At 42.2% G+C, this 15346-nt stretch overlaps 1 protein-coding gene across 9 annotated transcripts in view; it reads right to left on the bottom strand.

The window, feature by feature from the left end:
- The window catches only part of met (MET proto-oncogene, receptor tyrosine kinase), a 134576-nt gene that overhangs the window by 18961 nt on the left and 100269 nt on the right, over positions 1-15346 (bottom strand). For all 9 annotated transcript variants that reach the window (XM_068050537.1, XM_068050534.1, XM_068050540.1 and 6 more), the window contains 3 exons: positions 13060-13227; positions 12873-12972; positions 551-769 (listed from right to left, as the gene is read on the bottom strand). In XM_068050537.1, coding sequence (XP_067906638.1) covers positions 551-769; positions 12873-12972; positions 13060-13227 — 487 coding nt within the window. The remainder of the gene's footprint in view (positions 1-550; positions 770-12872; positions 12973-13059; positions 13228-15346) is intronic.

The raw sequence follows: 15346 nt of genomic DNA on the forward strand, positions 1-15346 counted from the left end.
GCACTCTTGCTCCCCTCCCAATCATTGATTATAAGAGCGGAAGTGGTGGGTGCAGGTTATACACTTATTGTCTCAGTCACTAATAGCACATTGAGCTAAAGACTGAAAAAACATGAGAAAGTGTTTTGATTTTGTTTGGGGTGTTTTTAATATGTTCAAGGCACTATACAAATGCAAGTTTTTAGAAAATTAATTTCTATTCTACAAACCAGTTCATGCTCTAGGGTGGACAAGGAGTATAATAAACAAAAAATATGCTGGATAGTTGGCATGTTTCCTGACTCAACACAGTCAGCTATTTTTTGTTCTATATTGCCATTGACTGGCACAATTGTAGTTATGCATAATTCAAAAAAAGTCTTATGCTGTAAAATCTAATAACCAAATTTCTCGAGTTCTTTGGGAGAAGCTATTTGAAAGTAGTAAGCCAACTTGGTACAGAATAAAAATTACACAAATCATCTCATCAGACTCCAATCTTAACTACACCCACAAAGGCAACATGTGCTTTTAATAGATGATAACTCTCCTCAGATTTCAGTCCACTTACTTTAATCTCAAGAACATTACTGCCACCCTTTTTGATTTCCTTAGGGACTTTAAATGTCTGAAACAAAGGATCTTCTGTATATCCAAAATCAAAGGATCCCACAGTGACATTATCAAAGATAAAGGAAGCTTTGCCTTGCACAGGTAGTGCCAGTTTAAAGGGATCCAGAGCAGGAGTTTGACAGTAGATCACTTCCAAGTTATCCACATATCTACACATCTATATTAGAAAAAGTACAACAAATATTAGCTTTTCATGAATCAATACATCAGACTGTATACGTCATCCTGTGTGAATTAAAAATGTAGACACAAACTCGGAAAACAGGATATATATATATTAGTTTCAAACAAAAAAAAATTAACTACATTATGTAGATTTGCGGACACATTCTAATCCTCATCAGGAAAGTTAACTAATTCTGAGGCTGCCATCACTTTCGTGGAAAATTAATTTCATGGATACATGTTTATGGTAAATGAATCAAATGATTTCTACAGCTATCTTTCCCAATCTTGGTGTAAGTCATTGTTTAAGTCAGAGGAATACATTTTCCTTAGTTCTTTTCGTAAAATTCAGTGTTGAACTGCACAGCTTTTATGTGGAAATGTAATTAAAATAGATGCCTCATAAGACTGGTAAACAAATCAGCAGTCTGATTCTTTAGACTTTTCCTTGGTAGAGACAGTTTAAAGAATTTACCCATGGGAAACTGATGTATGTTCCAGAAATAGCCATAAAGTAAGCCACAGACAATTTGACAGCTGCAGGGAGTTCAAGGCTTGCAGGGCTACCCTTTTATTTTAAATATTTTCAGTTCATGTACTGAATGCTAAAACAAACACTAATATTATTCTGATAAAGTTTATTCAGTGTTAGGAGAATCTTTAGTTAAGCTATGTAGGGATAATACTGTAATCATGAATTGAACAAGAAAATGTTTGATTTTTTTTCGTTTTCTATTCTCTTCTTCTCCACTTTGGGTTTGCTTTGTTCCTAATTATTGAAGCCTATTCTTACACTTCCATGATTCATCTGTCTAGAAATTTAAGAAGCTTGCATCCAAAGTCTTGTTTTTAACTCACGTGTATCACAACTTTCAAAGCAGCTGTATCTCTTCAATGTGAATGTTAGGAATTAATTGAAATGGCAATTTATCTGATTGCTTTTGATTTGTTCATGTTTAGTCATTTAGTTGGGAGCAAAGAACAATAAGCAACATAAAACTTTGCAATCAAATTGTTCAGTTGTCAATTTGGGAGTTCCCAATCTTGCACTGTCAAGTAGCAGGAAATTACCAATCAAATCGTTTCAAAAATTTCTGAAGTTGCTTTGAGCTGCCATTGTGAATTTTTCCTCCCAAACTGAAAATTTATTAATAAAAGTAACAGTGATAAAACAAGGCAAAAATAAAAAAGCACTGGAAAAAAATGCCTATTCTCATCTAAGAGTTTCATGTATGGCACTGCAGATTCTTAAGAAAGCATTTACTCAAAGGCCTAATTTGTATTTGGAGCCTGATGCTCAGCCTGGAGTACTTGGCTGCAGCTTGAATAATTGGTTTGGGCTTTGTTGCTTTGCTGCCAGCCAATTTAGAATTATTTCCTGTCCATCTATCCAGAGCTCTTCACAGTCTGACCCGCATTGCCCTCAATTGCTCCTAGCCTGTTCTAATCCACCTAGAGTCATTCTCAGTCCTTCCCCACCACTTAACCATTTAACACTTAACCACTAATGCCAAGTCTCTCAAAGTACAGCTCACCCGTATCTGAACCACCTGAAATCACTGCAAACCATCTTCCTGGCCATTACCCATTCCCACCTGAATCATCCCTCACTCTACAGTTTTCTCATGTGCTGTTGCAGAGTTTGGTTCTCGTACTCTACTTGTCAACTTTGGGTGGATCGGAGACAACTGTGAAGGTCTCCAAACCAACTGGATGGCTTCTCCACCCAATCAGCCTAAGTGATTTTTGACTTGTTTGCCTGCCCGTTCACCCACATAGAGTGCTTGTTGACTTTCTTAAGTACATAAGAACAGAAGAAATAGGAGCAGCAGTAGGCCATACAACCCCTCAAGTCTGCAATGCCATTCAATAAAATCATGGCTGAATTGAGCTTGGCCTCAATTCCACTTCCCTCCCTGTTCCCCATAACCCCCGACTCCCCTATAGTGCAAAAATTCTGTCTCCCTCATCCTTGAATATATTCAAGGACTCAGCCTTCACAGCTCTCTGGGGTACAGAATTCCAAATATTCACAACTATCTGAGAGAAGAAATTTCCCCTCATCTCTGTCTTAAATGGGCGACCCCTTATTCTGAAACTATGGCCCCAGTTCTAGACTCCCCCCGCCGCCCCCCCCCCCCACAGAAGGGAAACATCCTCTCAGCATCTACCTTGTCAAGCCCCCTCAGAATCTTATATAGTTCAACAAGATCATCTTTCAATCTTCTAAACTCCAATGAGTAAAGGCCAAATCTGCTGAACCTTTCCTCACAGGACAACTGGTTCATGCCAGGAACCAACCTAGTGAACTTTCTCTGAAATGCCTCCAATGCAAGTATATCCCTCCTTAAATAAGGAGACCAAAACTGTACACAGTACTCCAAGTGTGGTTTCACCAATGCCCTGTACAACTGTAGCAGGACTTCCCTACTTTTATACTCCATCCCCCTTGCAATAAAGGTCAACATTCCATTTGCCTTCCTAATTACTTGCTGTACCTGCATGCTAACTTTTTATTTTTCACTTGCAAAGACACCCAGATCCCTCTGTACTGCAGAATTCTGTAGCCTCCGTTTAAATATTATTTAGCTTTTCCATCCTGCTACCAAAGTGAGTAACCACACATTTTCCCACATGATAATCCATCTGCCAAATTTTTGCCCACTCACTTAACCTATCTATATCCCTTTGCAGACTCTGTATCCTCCTCACAACTTGCTTTCCCAACTATCTCTGTATCATCAACAAATTTTGTTACAATACACTCAGTCCCTCATCCAAGTTATTAATATAGATAGCAAATAGTTGAGGCCCCAGCACTGATCCCTGTGGCATCCCACTAGTTACAGTTTGCCAACCTGAAAATGACCCATTTATCCTGACAATGTGTTTCCTGTTAGTTAGCCAATCCTCTATCCATGCTAATATATTACCCCCAACACCATGAGCTTCTATCTTGTATGTAGCACTTTATCACGTGCCTTTTGGAAATCCAAATACACTACATCTACTGGTTTCCCTTTGTCTATCCTGCTCATTACATCCTCAAAGAACTCTAATACATTTGTCAAACACAATTTCTCTTTCATAAAACCATGTTGACACTGCCTGATTACATTATGATTTTCTAAATGTCCTGCTACTACCCCCTTAATAGCGAATTCCTGCCTTTCCCAATCACAGATGGCCTATAGTTTCCCTGCTTTCTGTCCCCCTCCTTTCTAGAATAGGGGCATTTCATCTGCAGTTTTTCAGTCTGCTGGGACCTTTCCAGAATCTAGGGAATTTTGGAACATTAATGCATCTACTATCTCAGTAGCCACTTCTTTCAAGATCCTAGGATGCAGGTCATCAAGTCCAGCGAACCTTTCAGCCTTTAGTCCCATTATTTTGCCCAGCACTTTTTCTCTAGTGATAATGATTGCTTTAAGTACCTCCCTTTTGCCCCCTGAATTTCTAGTATTATTGGGATTGTTACAACCACGTGGTAAGTGGTTCCCACTGTTCAATTCCCAACCGACTGCAGCAAGTGTTTTTTCTTACTGGGGCTTTTACCCTTTTTGTTTTATTTATCAAATAAACAGACAGTAACAGGTTTTCTTGTGGGTTTAAAACAGAATTAACTACTTACTGAGCAATATTAATTCCTGAAATGGTCGCAATCACACCCACACTCGCATTCACTCTCACACACACATACACAAGAAGTGACAGATTGAGAGGAAAATGGGTAAGTGGTTTGAAATGAGGTAGGTTTTTGGGGTTCATGGTAAACCTGTTGAATCTTCTTGGAGGTCAATTTCTCTTTTAAAGTTGTAGGTGTGGGTTTTGTAGGTTTCTCTGGTAGAGACAGGGGATCACTTCCAGTTTTCTGCTGCACAAGTTGTAGTGTAGAATTCACAGCAGGGCACTTTTTTTGGCTTTAACTGATTTTTCCCAGCTATCAGCAGAACAGGCTTTCGTAATGCTTGTCCTGAATTTTTCTCTCTTTCTCTCCCCACAAAGCTACTTTTAAAGTCAAAATGGTCTCACATCTTGTCTCTGTTGGGAGACCTAGATCTTCCTCCCTGTGGTGACCAACAATGGCCCAGGATGTGGCTACATCACATCTTCTTTGTATCAGAGGAAACCACTCAATTCAAAAATGTATCTCGATGGGTTCAGGATGGGTGTAATTGACACCTTTTAGCTTGGAATGTATTCTTTTATCCTTACCAGACAGTAAGATAGTTTGAATATAAAGGGCCAGGTCATCTGACCTTTGGTGGCCATTTTGCATCACATTGTCCAGTTCCTAAAGGAAAAGTCAATTTTTATAATTCTTCAATTTGAGTTCTATATATTCAACCTCTGCACTTTGTGTAAGCGTGACACCTCCCCCAAAAGGGAAAAAAATGAAATTCCTTGTTGTTTCATTTTTATGTTGCTTTTTTATAAGTTTAGGAAGAAAGAAAGTAGGAAGGTATAGGGGTCACACCAGTGCACACATGACACCCACAGCTCAATCTTACAATTGCTACAGCTGTCATTGTCTGTAACAGCCATTTCTTGTTCAACCTTGAGTTTTACATCATCACTTCTTTGGATCAGGCACAATTATAATTGAATTTCCTTTATGGGCATTAAAGTTTTGCCCCAGGAAAGCTCCTGTTTAGAAAGTTTAAAAAAAAAATCCACTCCCCACATTTTCTGTTCCAAGGCTTGTAATATGCAAATTTCTGTTACTGTATTGCTCTTGGCTGTTTCAAATTTCACTGTCTGTACAGGCCTTAACCCCTTAACTGATGCTTGCACAACATATGAGTTTAATAGTTGAGGTTTTGGCACATTGATAATTCTTATCTGTATGGTGATAGTGGGTGATAAATTGCTTTTTTAGCCCCTGTGAGGCATCTGGGCTCTTCTCCTGCACTTTGTCCTTAATGAGTTCTGAATCTGTTTTGTTGGGTTCGGGTAGCTTTGGATTTAGAATTGACCATTTTATTCTTCAGTGGGTACATCCATACTGATCTCACTTTTAGTTTTCTTGTGGCTTTCACCAGTGTTGCTTATCTTAGAGTATTTTACCTTCCTTTTTCCTTTTACTTCGGGGATGGGTTTTTCCCTAATCTGCCCCATATCCTTTGGTACACTACTGCTCGCAGGTGGTTGTCCAGCTTCCGCTGTACTCCCTTGTGGCACTTCAGCTAGGTGAGGCATCTCTCTCACTCTTGGCCTGTCCGTTTGGGAACTTTCCTTGTCCCTATTTAAATATTTAAAGATTGTTTTTGCTAACCAGATCTCTGATGCTTTTCCTTCAACCTTTGCTGCTTTTACCTCAGCTCCTTTAAATCCTTCTGGCTCTATCTTGGCCTCTTTAAATTCCACTGGTTGTATCTTGGCCTTTTTAAATTCTTCTGGCTCCATTTTTGCCTCTTTAAATTCTACTGGCCTTCCTTTAGCCTCTTTAGTCTTTACTGGCCCTATTGCCCCCCAGTGGGATTTTTGGGACTTACTCAGCCCTCAGCAGCTGTGCAGAGTTTTGTTTGTTCCCCTCAGTTTCTCCAGTCTCCATGGACTGCTCTGGACCCTCAGGATACAATACTGTACTTCTTGCCATGTCATTGCCCAGCAATAGGTTGATCCCGTGCATTGGTAAGCTTGGAATGACCTCGACCGTCACTACCTTGGTGATCAACTTACTCTGCAGGTAAACTTTAACTGAGGGAACCTTCAAGCATTTGCCAGTAAATCCTTTTACCATACCGTGGTATTTAGCTCTGCTTTCGGATGGTATTTCTATAAACTTGGTTGCCAGTAGGGTTTGAAAACAACCAGTATCCCTGAGGATAATTATCTCTTTGCTGGTGCCTGGGATACAAAAGGAGTCATTTTTGCTTCTTGCAGAAAGTTCTGGTGGGTGTTCTGTTCTTGGGTAATATTGGAACACATGCTCACTACTTTCATAGCTACAGACACTGGCTTGACCGCAGCACTCTGTGCTGTTTTTTTGGAATACCAACAATCTGCCTGGATATGCCCAGATTTTCCACACTGGAAACACATCAGGCATGCCCCTATTGGTTTATCACCTGGGTTCCTTCTTTTAAAAGTTGTATACTCATCTGGTTTTCCTTCCCTACTCTCCTTTTCTCTTAAGCTCACTTCTGCTTCATCTGCATCCTTGCTATCTCTCCCCATCCCTTAAGTTACTAGACCCAAATTTATTCTGAGTTAGGGCTCTGTATACTAACTCATAGTCGTCGGCCATTTCTGCTGCTTCTCCTACCCTTGTAACTCCTAGTTCTTCGATGTGGGTTCTTATATTAATTGGAATGTTATATTTAAATTCTTCCAGCAACATCGCTTCACTCAAATTTTCACATGAGGGTTCTAACTTGAGAGATCGTATCCAGCGATCGAAAGCCATATGTTTAATTCTTTCAAATTCAATGTAAGTCTGGGTGGATCGTTTCCTAGAGTGTCTAAATTTCTGTCGATAGGCTTCGGGTATTAATTCATATGCATTTAGAATTGCTGTTTTAGTTTGTTCAGAGTCAGAGGACTCTCTTCTGATAACAGAGAAAAAGCTTCTTGAGCCTTACCCACAAACCCACTTCATAAGAGAGTCCAAAATTCTTTTGGTCATTTTAGCCTGGCAGCTATTTTCTCAAATGAGATAAAATATGACTCACTAAATTTTGGCACAAACCTTGAGTGTCTCAGTACATCAAAGTTTTGCTCTGAATTGGGGATAAGGTTTGAGTGGTTGGCAAGGTTTGCAGCCTCTGTAACTAAACCTTCAATTGTACTTCCACTCTTTTCAACTGAAAGTCTCTTTCCTTTTGAAGCTGAAGCTCTCCTCTCTTTCCTCTTGTAATTCCAATTTGTGCATAGCAAGGTCCCTTTCCATTTGAATCTTAGCTAGGATTACTTTCTCAGATTCCATGCTTTCTGCTTCTAGTTCAGGGGTAAGCTTAAAATGGTGGGCTAGATTCTTCACCAGTTCCAGTTTCTTTGCTTTTTGTTTGAAAGTGATTCCCACCTCTGTAGCTAAGCTTTTTAAATCTTCAACACCTAATTTATTTGACTTATCATGGGATATGTCTTCTTGCTCTACAAACTCCTTAGCATTAACTGTGGCCATCTGTTTTGTTTCTGGCACCGTAGAGAAAAAAAACAGAAGAAAACTTTACAGGTTAATTTTCCTCCCATTATCAAATCTCTCGCTTATCTGATGTTTCAGATCGTGGCTTTGAGCCACCAATTTGTTACGGCCACCTGGCAAGGGGTGCAGGTGGTTCCCACTGTTCAACTCCCAGCTGACTGCAGCAAGTGTTTTTGTTACTAGGGTTTTTACCCCTTTTGTTTTATTTGTCAAATAGACAGCGACAAGTTTTCTTGGTAGATTTAAAACAGAAGATTAACTATTCATTGAGCAATATTCATTCCCGAAATGGTAGGTTTTCAGGGTTCCTCACATATATCGATCAAGTGCTTACCAGTCTGCCTTTTCGCCTACGCTGAGTGCTTCCTAATCCACCAGTTTCCCCCACCTGTCTTAATTGTTCTCTGGCCCACCTGCTGGGCTACCTGTTGCGTTGCAGTTATTACCCAATGTTTCCAATCTGTTTGTTCACTTATTTGCCCAACACACATGCTAATCTATCCACTTATTTGTCCACCTTACCCATGTGCTTCCCATCTTGTCCACCTGCCAGAGAGCTTTCCATTGAATTAAGAAATGAGGGGGTGGGAATTGGGTGGCCAATAAAAAAGCACTCACTGCTCTATCTCTGAGGAAATCTCTTGTAAACTGGGTTTCAAATTCTTTCGTAATACTCCTCCCCCACATCCAGAGCTGAGCACATCTACTATGACTGTGTAACCACTGACTCACACTAAGCAAATTTCTTTTGTGTTCAGCACGTTGCTTTTGAACTTGTTGACCCATGATGTCTCAGCCAGGACCTTACCCAATGTAAAGTATTGAGAGCTGCCTGGTTGATCCTGCCAGTAGCAAACACCTGTCTCAAAAATTAAGCCACGTATGCCTAAGTACACATGGTCAGTACAGTGTCACAGTGAATGGATCATTAAATCCATCACTTGAGCCTTTAACATCAGTATGGGTGTGAAATTCGGATCTGTAGCGGTGCTGGAGAGAACATCACAGAAGTTGGAGACCCTTCGAGTGGGCTGTGCTGCACCTCCAGCTGCTTCTGGCGTGGCCTGTGAAGCATCCCCCGCTGGTAAGGGAAATTGCACTGATGTCCTTTTCTTGCACCAGAAGCCTCTGAATTGGTGCTGATTTGATATTCTATTTGCAAACTTGGACCAAGCAGGTCCGTTCAACGTATCTGCTTGTAACTCAGCAAAGAACATGTATTCAGCGCAAGAGGGGCTGAGTATTAGTGTCATTTAAAGGGCCAGACAACAACTTCCAGGTGAGGTGCTTTTGACTTCTCTTTTGGCTGAGTTTATGGAAGTACTATGCTGTGTTTCTGAGAGCTGGTGCTTAATATCAGGGAGGACACAGGAATTGCTGCTCGAGGCAGCCCGAGGGGGCTGTGGTGGCAATGCCTCTTGGCATGCAACATGACAAGCAGATGGAGCAGAGGCTGCAGACAGGGGAAGCTCTGAAAAGAGGGAGGTGGAGGAGGAAAGCTCTATTCAGAAGGCCCTACCCACCAAGGGTTTCTTGGGAGCACTTCTCCTACCCAGATCTGATCCAAGACCAGTGCCTGTGACGACTCAGGTCCTACAACATGACCTGGAGCCTCACATTAGGGCAGTGATGCACGAAGGTCATTGTCACTCTAAATTATTACGCATCTGGGTTCTTCCAGGCAGGAGTGAGAAACGTCTCCAGTATATCCCAGTATGTCACTTGGAACAGGCCCTCTACTCCAGAAGTAAAGAGTACATTGTCTTCTTACTCAGGAGGGGCCAGCAGGATGACAGGACACGTGGCTTCACCAGGATAGTGGGACTTCCAATGGTGCAGGGCGCCATCGACTGCACACACTTAGCTCTGTGGGCATCCCCCCCATCCCATGACAATATTTCTGCCACCCTGACCACGCGGGGTGGTGGGGGGGGGTGGGGGGGGTGGTGGTGCTGAGCCCTCCAGTACAGACCAGAGCAGGTGTCGGAGATCGTGGTTGTCTGCTGTGTCCTCCACAACATTGCTATTGAGGGCACAGCCATTGCCTCCAGGCATCTGGAGGCCATCTCAGGAGGAGGAGAAGAGGAGGAGGAAAGCAGGAGGTATCCTGGACCCCTGAACTGTCCAAGAGTGCATTCTCAGATTCCGATTCAATGAAACTACACACCCCGACCACCATGGACCCACCATTCCCCACTGTCACATCCATCTGATATGCCCCATCACAGCATTCTCTTGGTCATCATTCAACGATAAAGGCCATCCATTTTCTAACATTTTTATCCAACATCACATGCAGTTATACAAACAGAAATTAACTCTTCAACCTTGTGCCTGCCTTTCAGGTGCCTTTGCCTGGCCTAGTGCTCCCACACAGTGCTATCCCAGTGGCTGCAGCATGGCTAGTGGAAGGCTGCAGACTTTCACTGGTGGAAGCTGCAGATGACATTGCAAGACACCCCTCGAGTGGCTCAGGGTCTTGAGGGCCCGGCTTCAGACTGCACCATCTCAGTATGGGCAACAGCAGTCTGGGCTGGCTGTTTGTGAGACAACAGCAAGGACACTGATGGAGTGACAGTGGTAAAAGCACAAATGTTGTCATCCTGATAGAGGATAGCAGGTTTGTGCTCCATGATGACACTGCCACTCCTATGGGACGTCAACTTCGCAATTCGAGTAACCTGCTGGAGGACAGATTGGACTGCTATGAGACCATGAATGCCCCTTTAAGCACCGAGAACTGCAGCATGGTGGCAGCAGTCTGAGCTTGAGTGGCACCAAGTATGGATTTCATGACCTCCATCTGACCTTCCACCTGTGCTGCAGTGGAAGCTGAGACGGCGGCAAGAAGACATCCTGTCTTTCTTGATGGTCTCAGGGACGCCGATGCCAGCAGCTCTCATGATGCAGAGAGCCACCTCCTCTGTCAGGCTCAGTGGATAGAGTCATGCATGCCCACTGCCAGGTTTCTGTTATGTGTTACCTTACTCTGTCCTCTCTCTTGCAGGATGTCAGTGATTGCGTTGCACTGTATTTGGGTGATGGGCTGCCACAGCTGAATACTTGGAGGTATGTGGAGGCAGCGAGAGGTGGATGTGAGGCTGGCAGCATTGGAAAGTGTGTGTGTGTGGGTGAGGGGGAGAATGTGAATGTTAGGCGTGAGTCCTGACAGCTAGTGACTGCAGCAGGGTGAGTGATGGTGGTGTTGTGCATTGAGCAACATGAGAGACTGTTGGTTTGGTGAGTACATGATATGATGTGAAGATGCATTCACTGGCTGGAATTTTACGCCCCCCCCACCCTCATCGAGCAGGCTGGGGGGACGTAAAACTGAGGGGGAGGTTGAGGCTTTGGGGGCTGCCCTCCATGGGGCACAGTGCCCGATCAGGAGGGCCTCCCACCAGCCCGCAAGAAGGCCGCGGGGTTTTTGAGGCTTCTGCCATCCAGTCGACGAGGGTAAAATACCAGTGGCGGCAGGAGGAGGCCCTTAAGTGCCAGTTAATTCAATTAATTAGCCACTTAAGGGCCTTGATTGGCCTGGGGCAGGCAGGCAGTTTCTCACCGCCGCCACCCCATGTAAACGTGCAGCAGGGGCGGGAGGCCCTCCCACTCAGTTTTACGTCCCCCCAGCCTGCTCGATGAGGGTGGGGGGGCGTAAAATTCCAGCCATGGCCTCTTCTTCTGTCCACCTCGGTCACTAATACTTTCAGTGCCACTTCTGTGAACCTGGGAGCCCTCTCCCTGCCCTGGGGCTCCATATTGTACCAATATCAATGAGCAACAGCCTTCTATTATCCAGTGCAGCTTCCCTCGTCTTTAAGCTAGCTCACGCACTAGCCTCACACGCTCTTAGGCCCCATATTGAGAATGCATCCAGTCAGCAGTGCACTCAGCTGCATGCTCCAATTATTTAAATAAGGAGGCAGCTTGTAGTTTGCACGCTGCCTACTTCCATGGCAACGGGTGTGGGTAGGTCACAAATTGTGACCCCCGCACCCAAAAAACGCCGTGGACTAATTTCTAGCCCCGTATGTTTAAATATGTTTGCTGTTTAAATATGTTGCAGACATCTGCAATGACATAATCTAGTTATAAAAGTCACATTCACCCACTTGCCTATTTTTTTTGAACAATCAAGGATCTAAAGATTAACCTGGTTACATTGCGGTTATAATAAGAATCTGTTCCTTGTGATTTTGCAGCATCAAACTCAGGGACACTACTAATCAGTGAGTTAACCTGAAGAAATAACATTGTGAGTTGCAGTTGTTTTTGACGTTTTTTGAGGTTTAGAATTACTAATAATTTTTAAATAATGAAGTTGTAGGTCAAAGGGGAAATAGTGTCCAAGAAGATTTTGGAAAGGATTAAGGAAAGTGTTTTAAAGGCAGTTTGTAACAGTGCCATCTATAATTTGACTCTTAAATGGCAACTAAAATATTAACAATTAACAAAAAAATTAAAGGGTTAAGCTAAGCGACAGGTTGTGTAAACTTGTATTCCTTTGAGTTTAGAGGTTGAGGGGTAATTTAATTGAGGCGTTTAAAATGATAAAAGGATTTAACAGAGGAGCTGTTTCCTCTGGTGGGGGAATCCTGAGCAGGCCGACACAATCTTAAAAGTTATAGTTAGGTCATTTAGAATTGAAATCAGGAAGCACTTTTTCACACAAAGAGTAGTGGATATCTGGAATTCTCTTCCCCAAAATGCTGCCAATACTGAGTTAATTGATATCTTCAGGACTGAGATCGATAGATTTTTAGTGGTAATGTTATCAAGGGAGATGGAGCTAAGGCAGGTAAATGAAGTTTAGGTACAGATCTGTTATGATCTAATTAAATGGCAGAAAATGTTCAAGGGACCGAATGGCTAACTCCTGTTCCTATCTTCCTATGTAACAGTTATACATGGTCAGGTCATATCAATCAGAAGTGTATGGAAAACTTACCACATGAAAAGCCTTTGGTATATGCTGTACAGTGATTACCATCTGGGGGGACTGCACAAAATTCAAGTTAATTCCTTTCACTGTAACTGTGCTACCTCCACTGCAATAAAGAGAAAAATATGAGCTCCCAGTGTCCAGTTCTTGAAAAGAGACACAGATTAAAATGAAGTAACAGACGGTGTCTCACCTGCTAAATGACCAAACTGGATAAATATTGCTGATAGATGGATTTTCCACGTACATGAAAGAATTTTTGACTTCACGGACAGCAGAGTCTATTTTTAAAACCACAGAATGCATCAACAGGGAAGAAGTGTGGGCAGGAATAGTGCACTCAATCTTAGTTTCAGAGATGCTGTAAAGAATATACAAAAAAGAGAGAGCAGGATATGAAAGATTGGCTTAGGAAGTGGTACCCTGTGGTGTTTCACTAAGCCACAAAGGTCACAGACCACACAATTTCAGGTCCAGTTCCTAGTCTGTGTGAACTTATCCAATCTCTGCTGTGGAAATGGTTAGAGTGCTATGCTTGACTTCTTCAATCCTGAAGGAAAGTAAATATAAAAGAGGCTTCTGCTTTTGATGGATAGTCACTGACTTCTGTGGAAATTTCTTAGTTGTGAACATCAGGGAAAAAATGGATATTGAGTGAGAATAAAATTGGGCTCAGCTGTAGTGCCTTCCACAGTCAAATAGCCTGCAGACACTGTCAAAGCTGGATAACTGACACTTGTGTGAGGTACTGGAAGCACTAATTGTAAATACACCCCAGAAAGAGTCAGTGCCTTTAGAAGCAGGTAACAGTAGAAAAAATATTGTTTTAGAAGCAGAAAGAAATGACTACATGTAATAGTAAAAATTACCGACATTTATGAATGATAAAGGTACAAAAGGAAAACTGTGGGCATGACTCAGCTATTTAACTGAAATGGCAGCACATAGCTTCCTTCATTTTAATAACATCCTAACCAACAGAATTTAAAAATAACACAAAGCAATGCTTGGAATAAAATTATCTTTATAACCTTTGAAAAGTCAGTGTAAATAAATAGTGGTAATATCTGGGAACGAACACATACTAATGACCAAGCAATCGGCACTGACTAGGTTTAGCAACAGAAGTTTCAATGTGAACTTGACATTAGCAAAACACCAGAATGTAGCTACTGATGTGGTAATAAACTGAATAAGCATTATTTTAATGCTTGAGCTATGGAAATTACACAAAATATTTTCCCACTTAAAACATCAACGGAACTGGTAGAGTTGAGAAGTTATTATGTAACGTTGGAAGTATTCTGATTAACTAATTGAGTCACACAAAGTAACACCTCATAAAATAATGCTGGCACTTAAATGAAGAAGGAAAAGGCTAAGTACTATAATTTCTAAAAAGTATTATTATACAATGAATTTTCTCTGGATGATCCTACACTTCTAATCTTAAAACAATAGACTCTGAACCAACAGATCTAATTTGATTCTTAAGTATCAATACTCACCTGCCCTTATTGGGTTAATTGTGACAGTTCTCTGCTGGAACAGTAGATGGGGCAGTTGGGCTATCAGGCTACACCTATTCCATTTTCTGTTAGTGGATTAGAGTGGCAACAAGCTTTTTTGGGTATTAGAGTCATAGAGTTATAAAGCACAGAAACAGGCCCTTCAGCCCACCGTGTCCTCACCGGCCATCAAGCCTATCTATTCTAATCCCGTTTTCCAGCACTTGGCCCGTAGCTTTGTATGCTATGGTGTTTCAAGTGGCGCTCATCTAAATACTTCTTAAATGTCCTGCTTCTACCACCCCTTCAGGCAGTGTGTTCCAGATTCCAAGGGAAATAGTTTCTACCTATCTACCCTATCTATGCCCCTCATAATTTTGTATACCCCAATCAGGTTCCCCCCTCAGCTTTCTTTGCTCTAAGGAAAACAACCCCAACCCACCCAGTCACTCTTCATAGCTGAAATGCTCCAGCCTAGGCAACATCCTGGTGAATCTCCTCTGCACCCTCTCCAGTGCAATCACACCCTTCCTACAGTGTGGTGCCCAGAACTGTACACAGTACTCCAGCTGTGGCCTAACTAGTGTTTTATACAGCTCCATCATAACCTCCCTGCTCTTATATTCTATGCCTCGGCTAATAAAGGCAAGTATCCCATATGCCTTCTTAACCACCTTATCTACCTGTGCTGCTGCCTTCAGTGATCTATGGACAAGTACACCAAGGTCCCTCTGACCCTCTGTACTTCCTAGGGTCCTACCGACCACTGTATATTCCCTTGCCTTATTAGTCCTCCCAAAATGCATCACCTCACATTATTAGAGAAAGCTGTTGTGCAAACTGTTGTATCTTCTAAAAGCACCCTGGTCCTCAAACCTGTATCCGTATTTGGGTATTTACAGCTCAATAGAATAACTACATTAATACATCACCATACAAAAATCCTGTGAATGCAACAAGCAGCAACTGCAA

Source organism: Heterodontus francisci, chromosome 18 (genome assembly GCF_036365525.1).
Source record: "Heterodontus francisci isolate sHetFra1 chromosome 18, sHetFra1.hap1, whole genome shotgun sequence".
Taxonomy (NCBI): Eukaryota; Metazoa; Chordata; class Chondrichthyes; order Heterodontiformes; family Heterodontidae; genus Heterodontus; species Heterodontus francisci.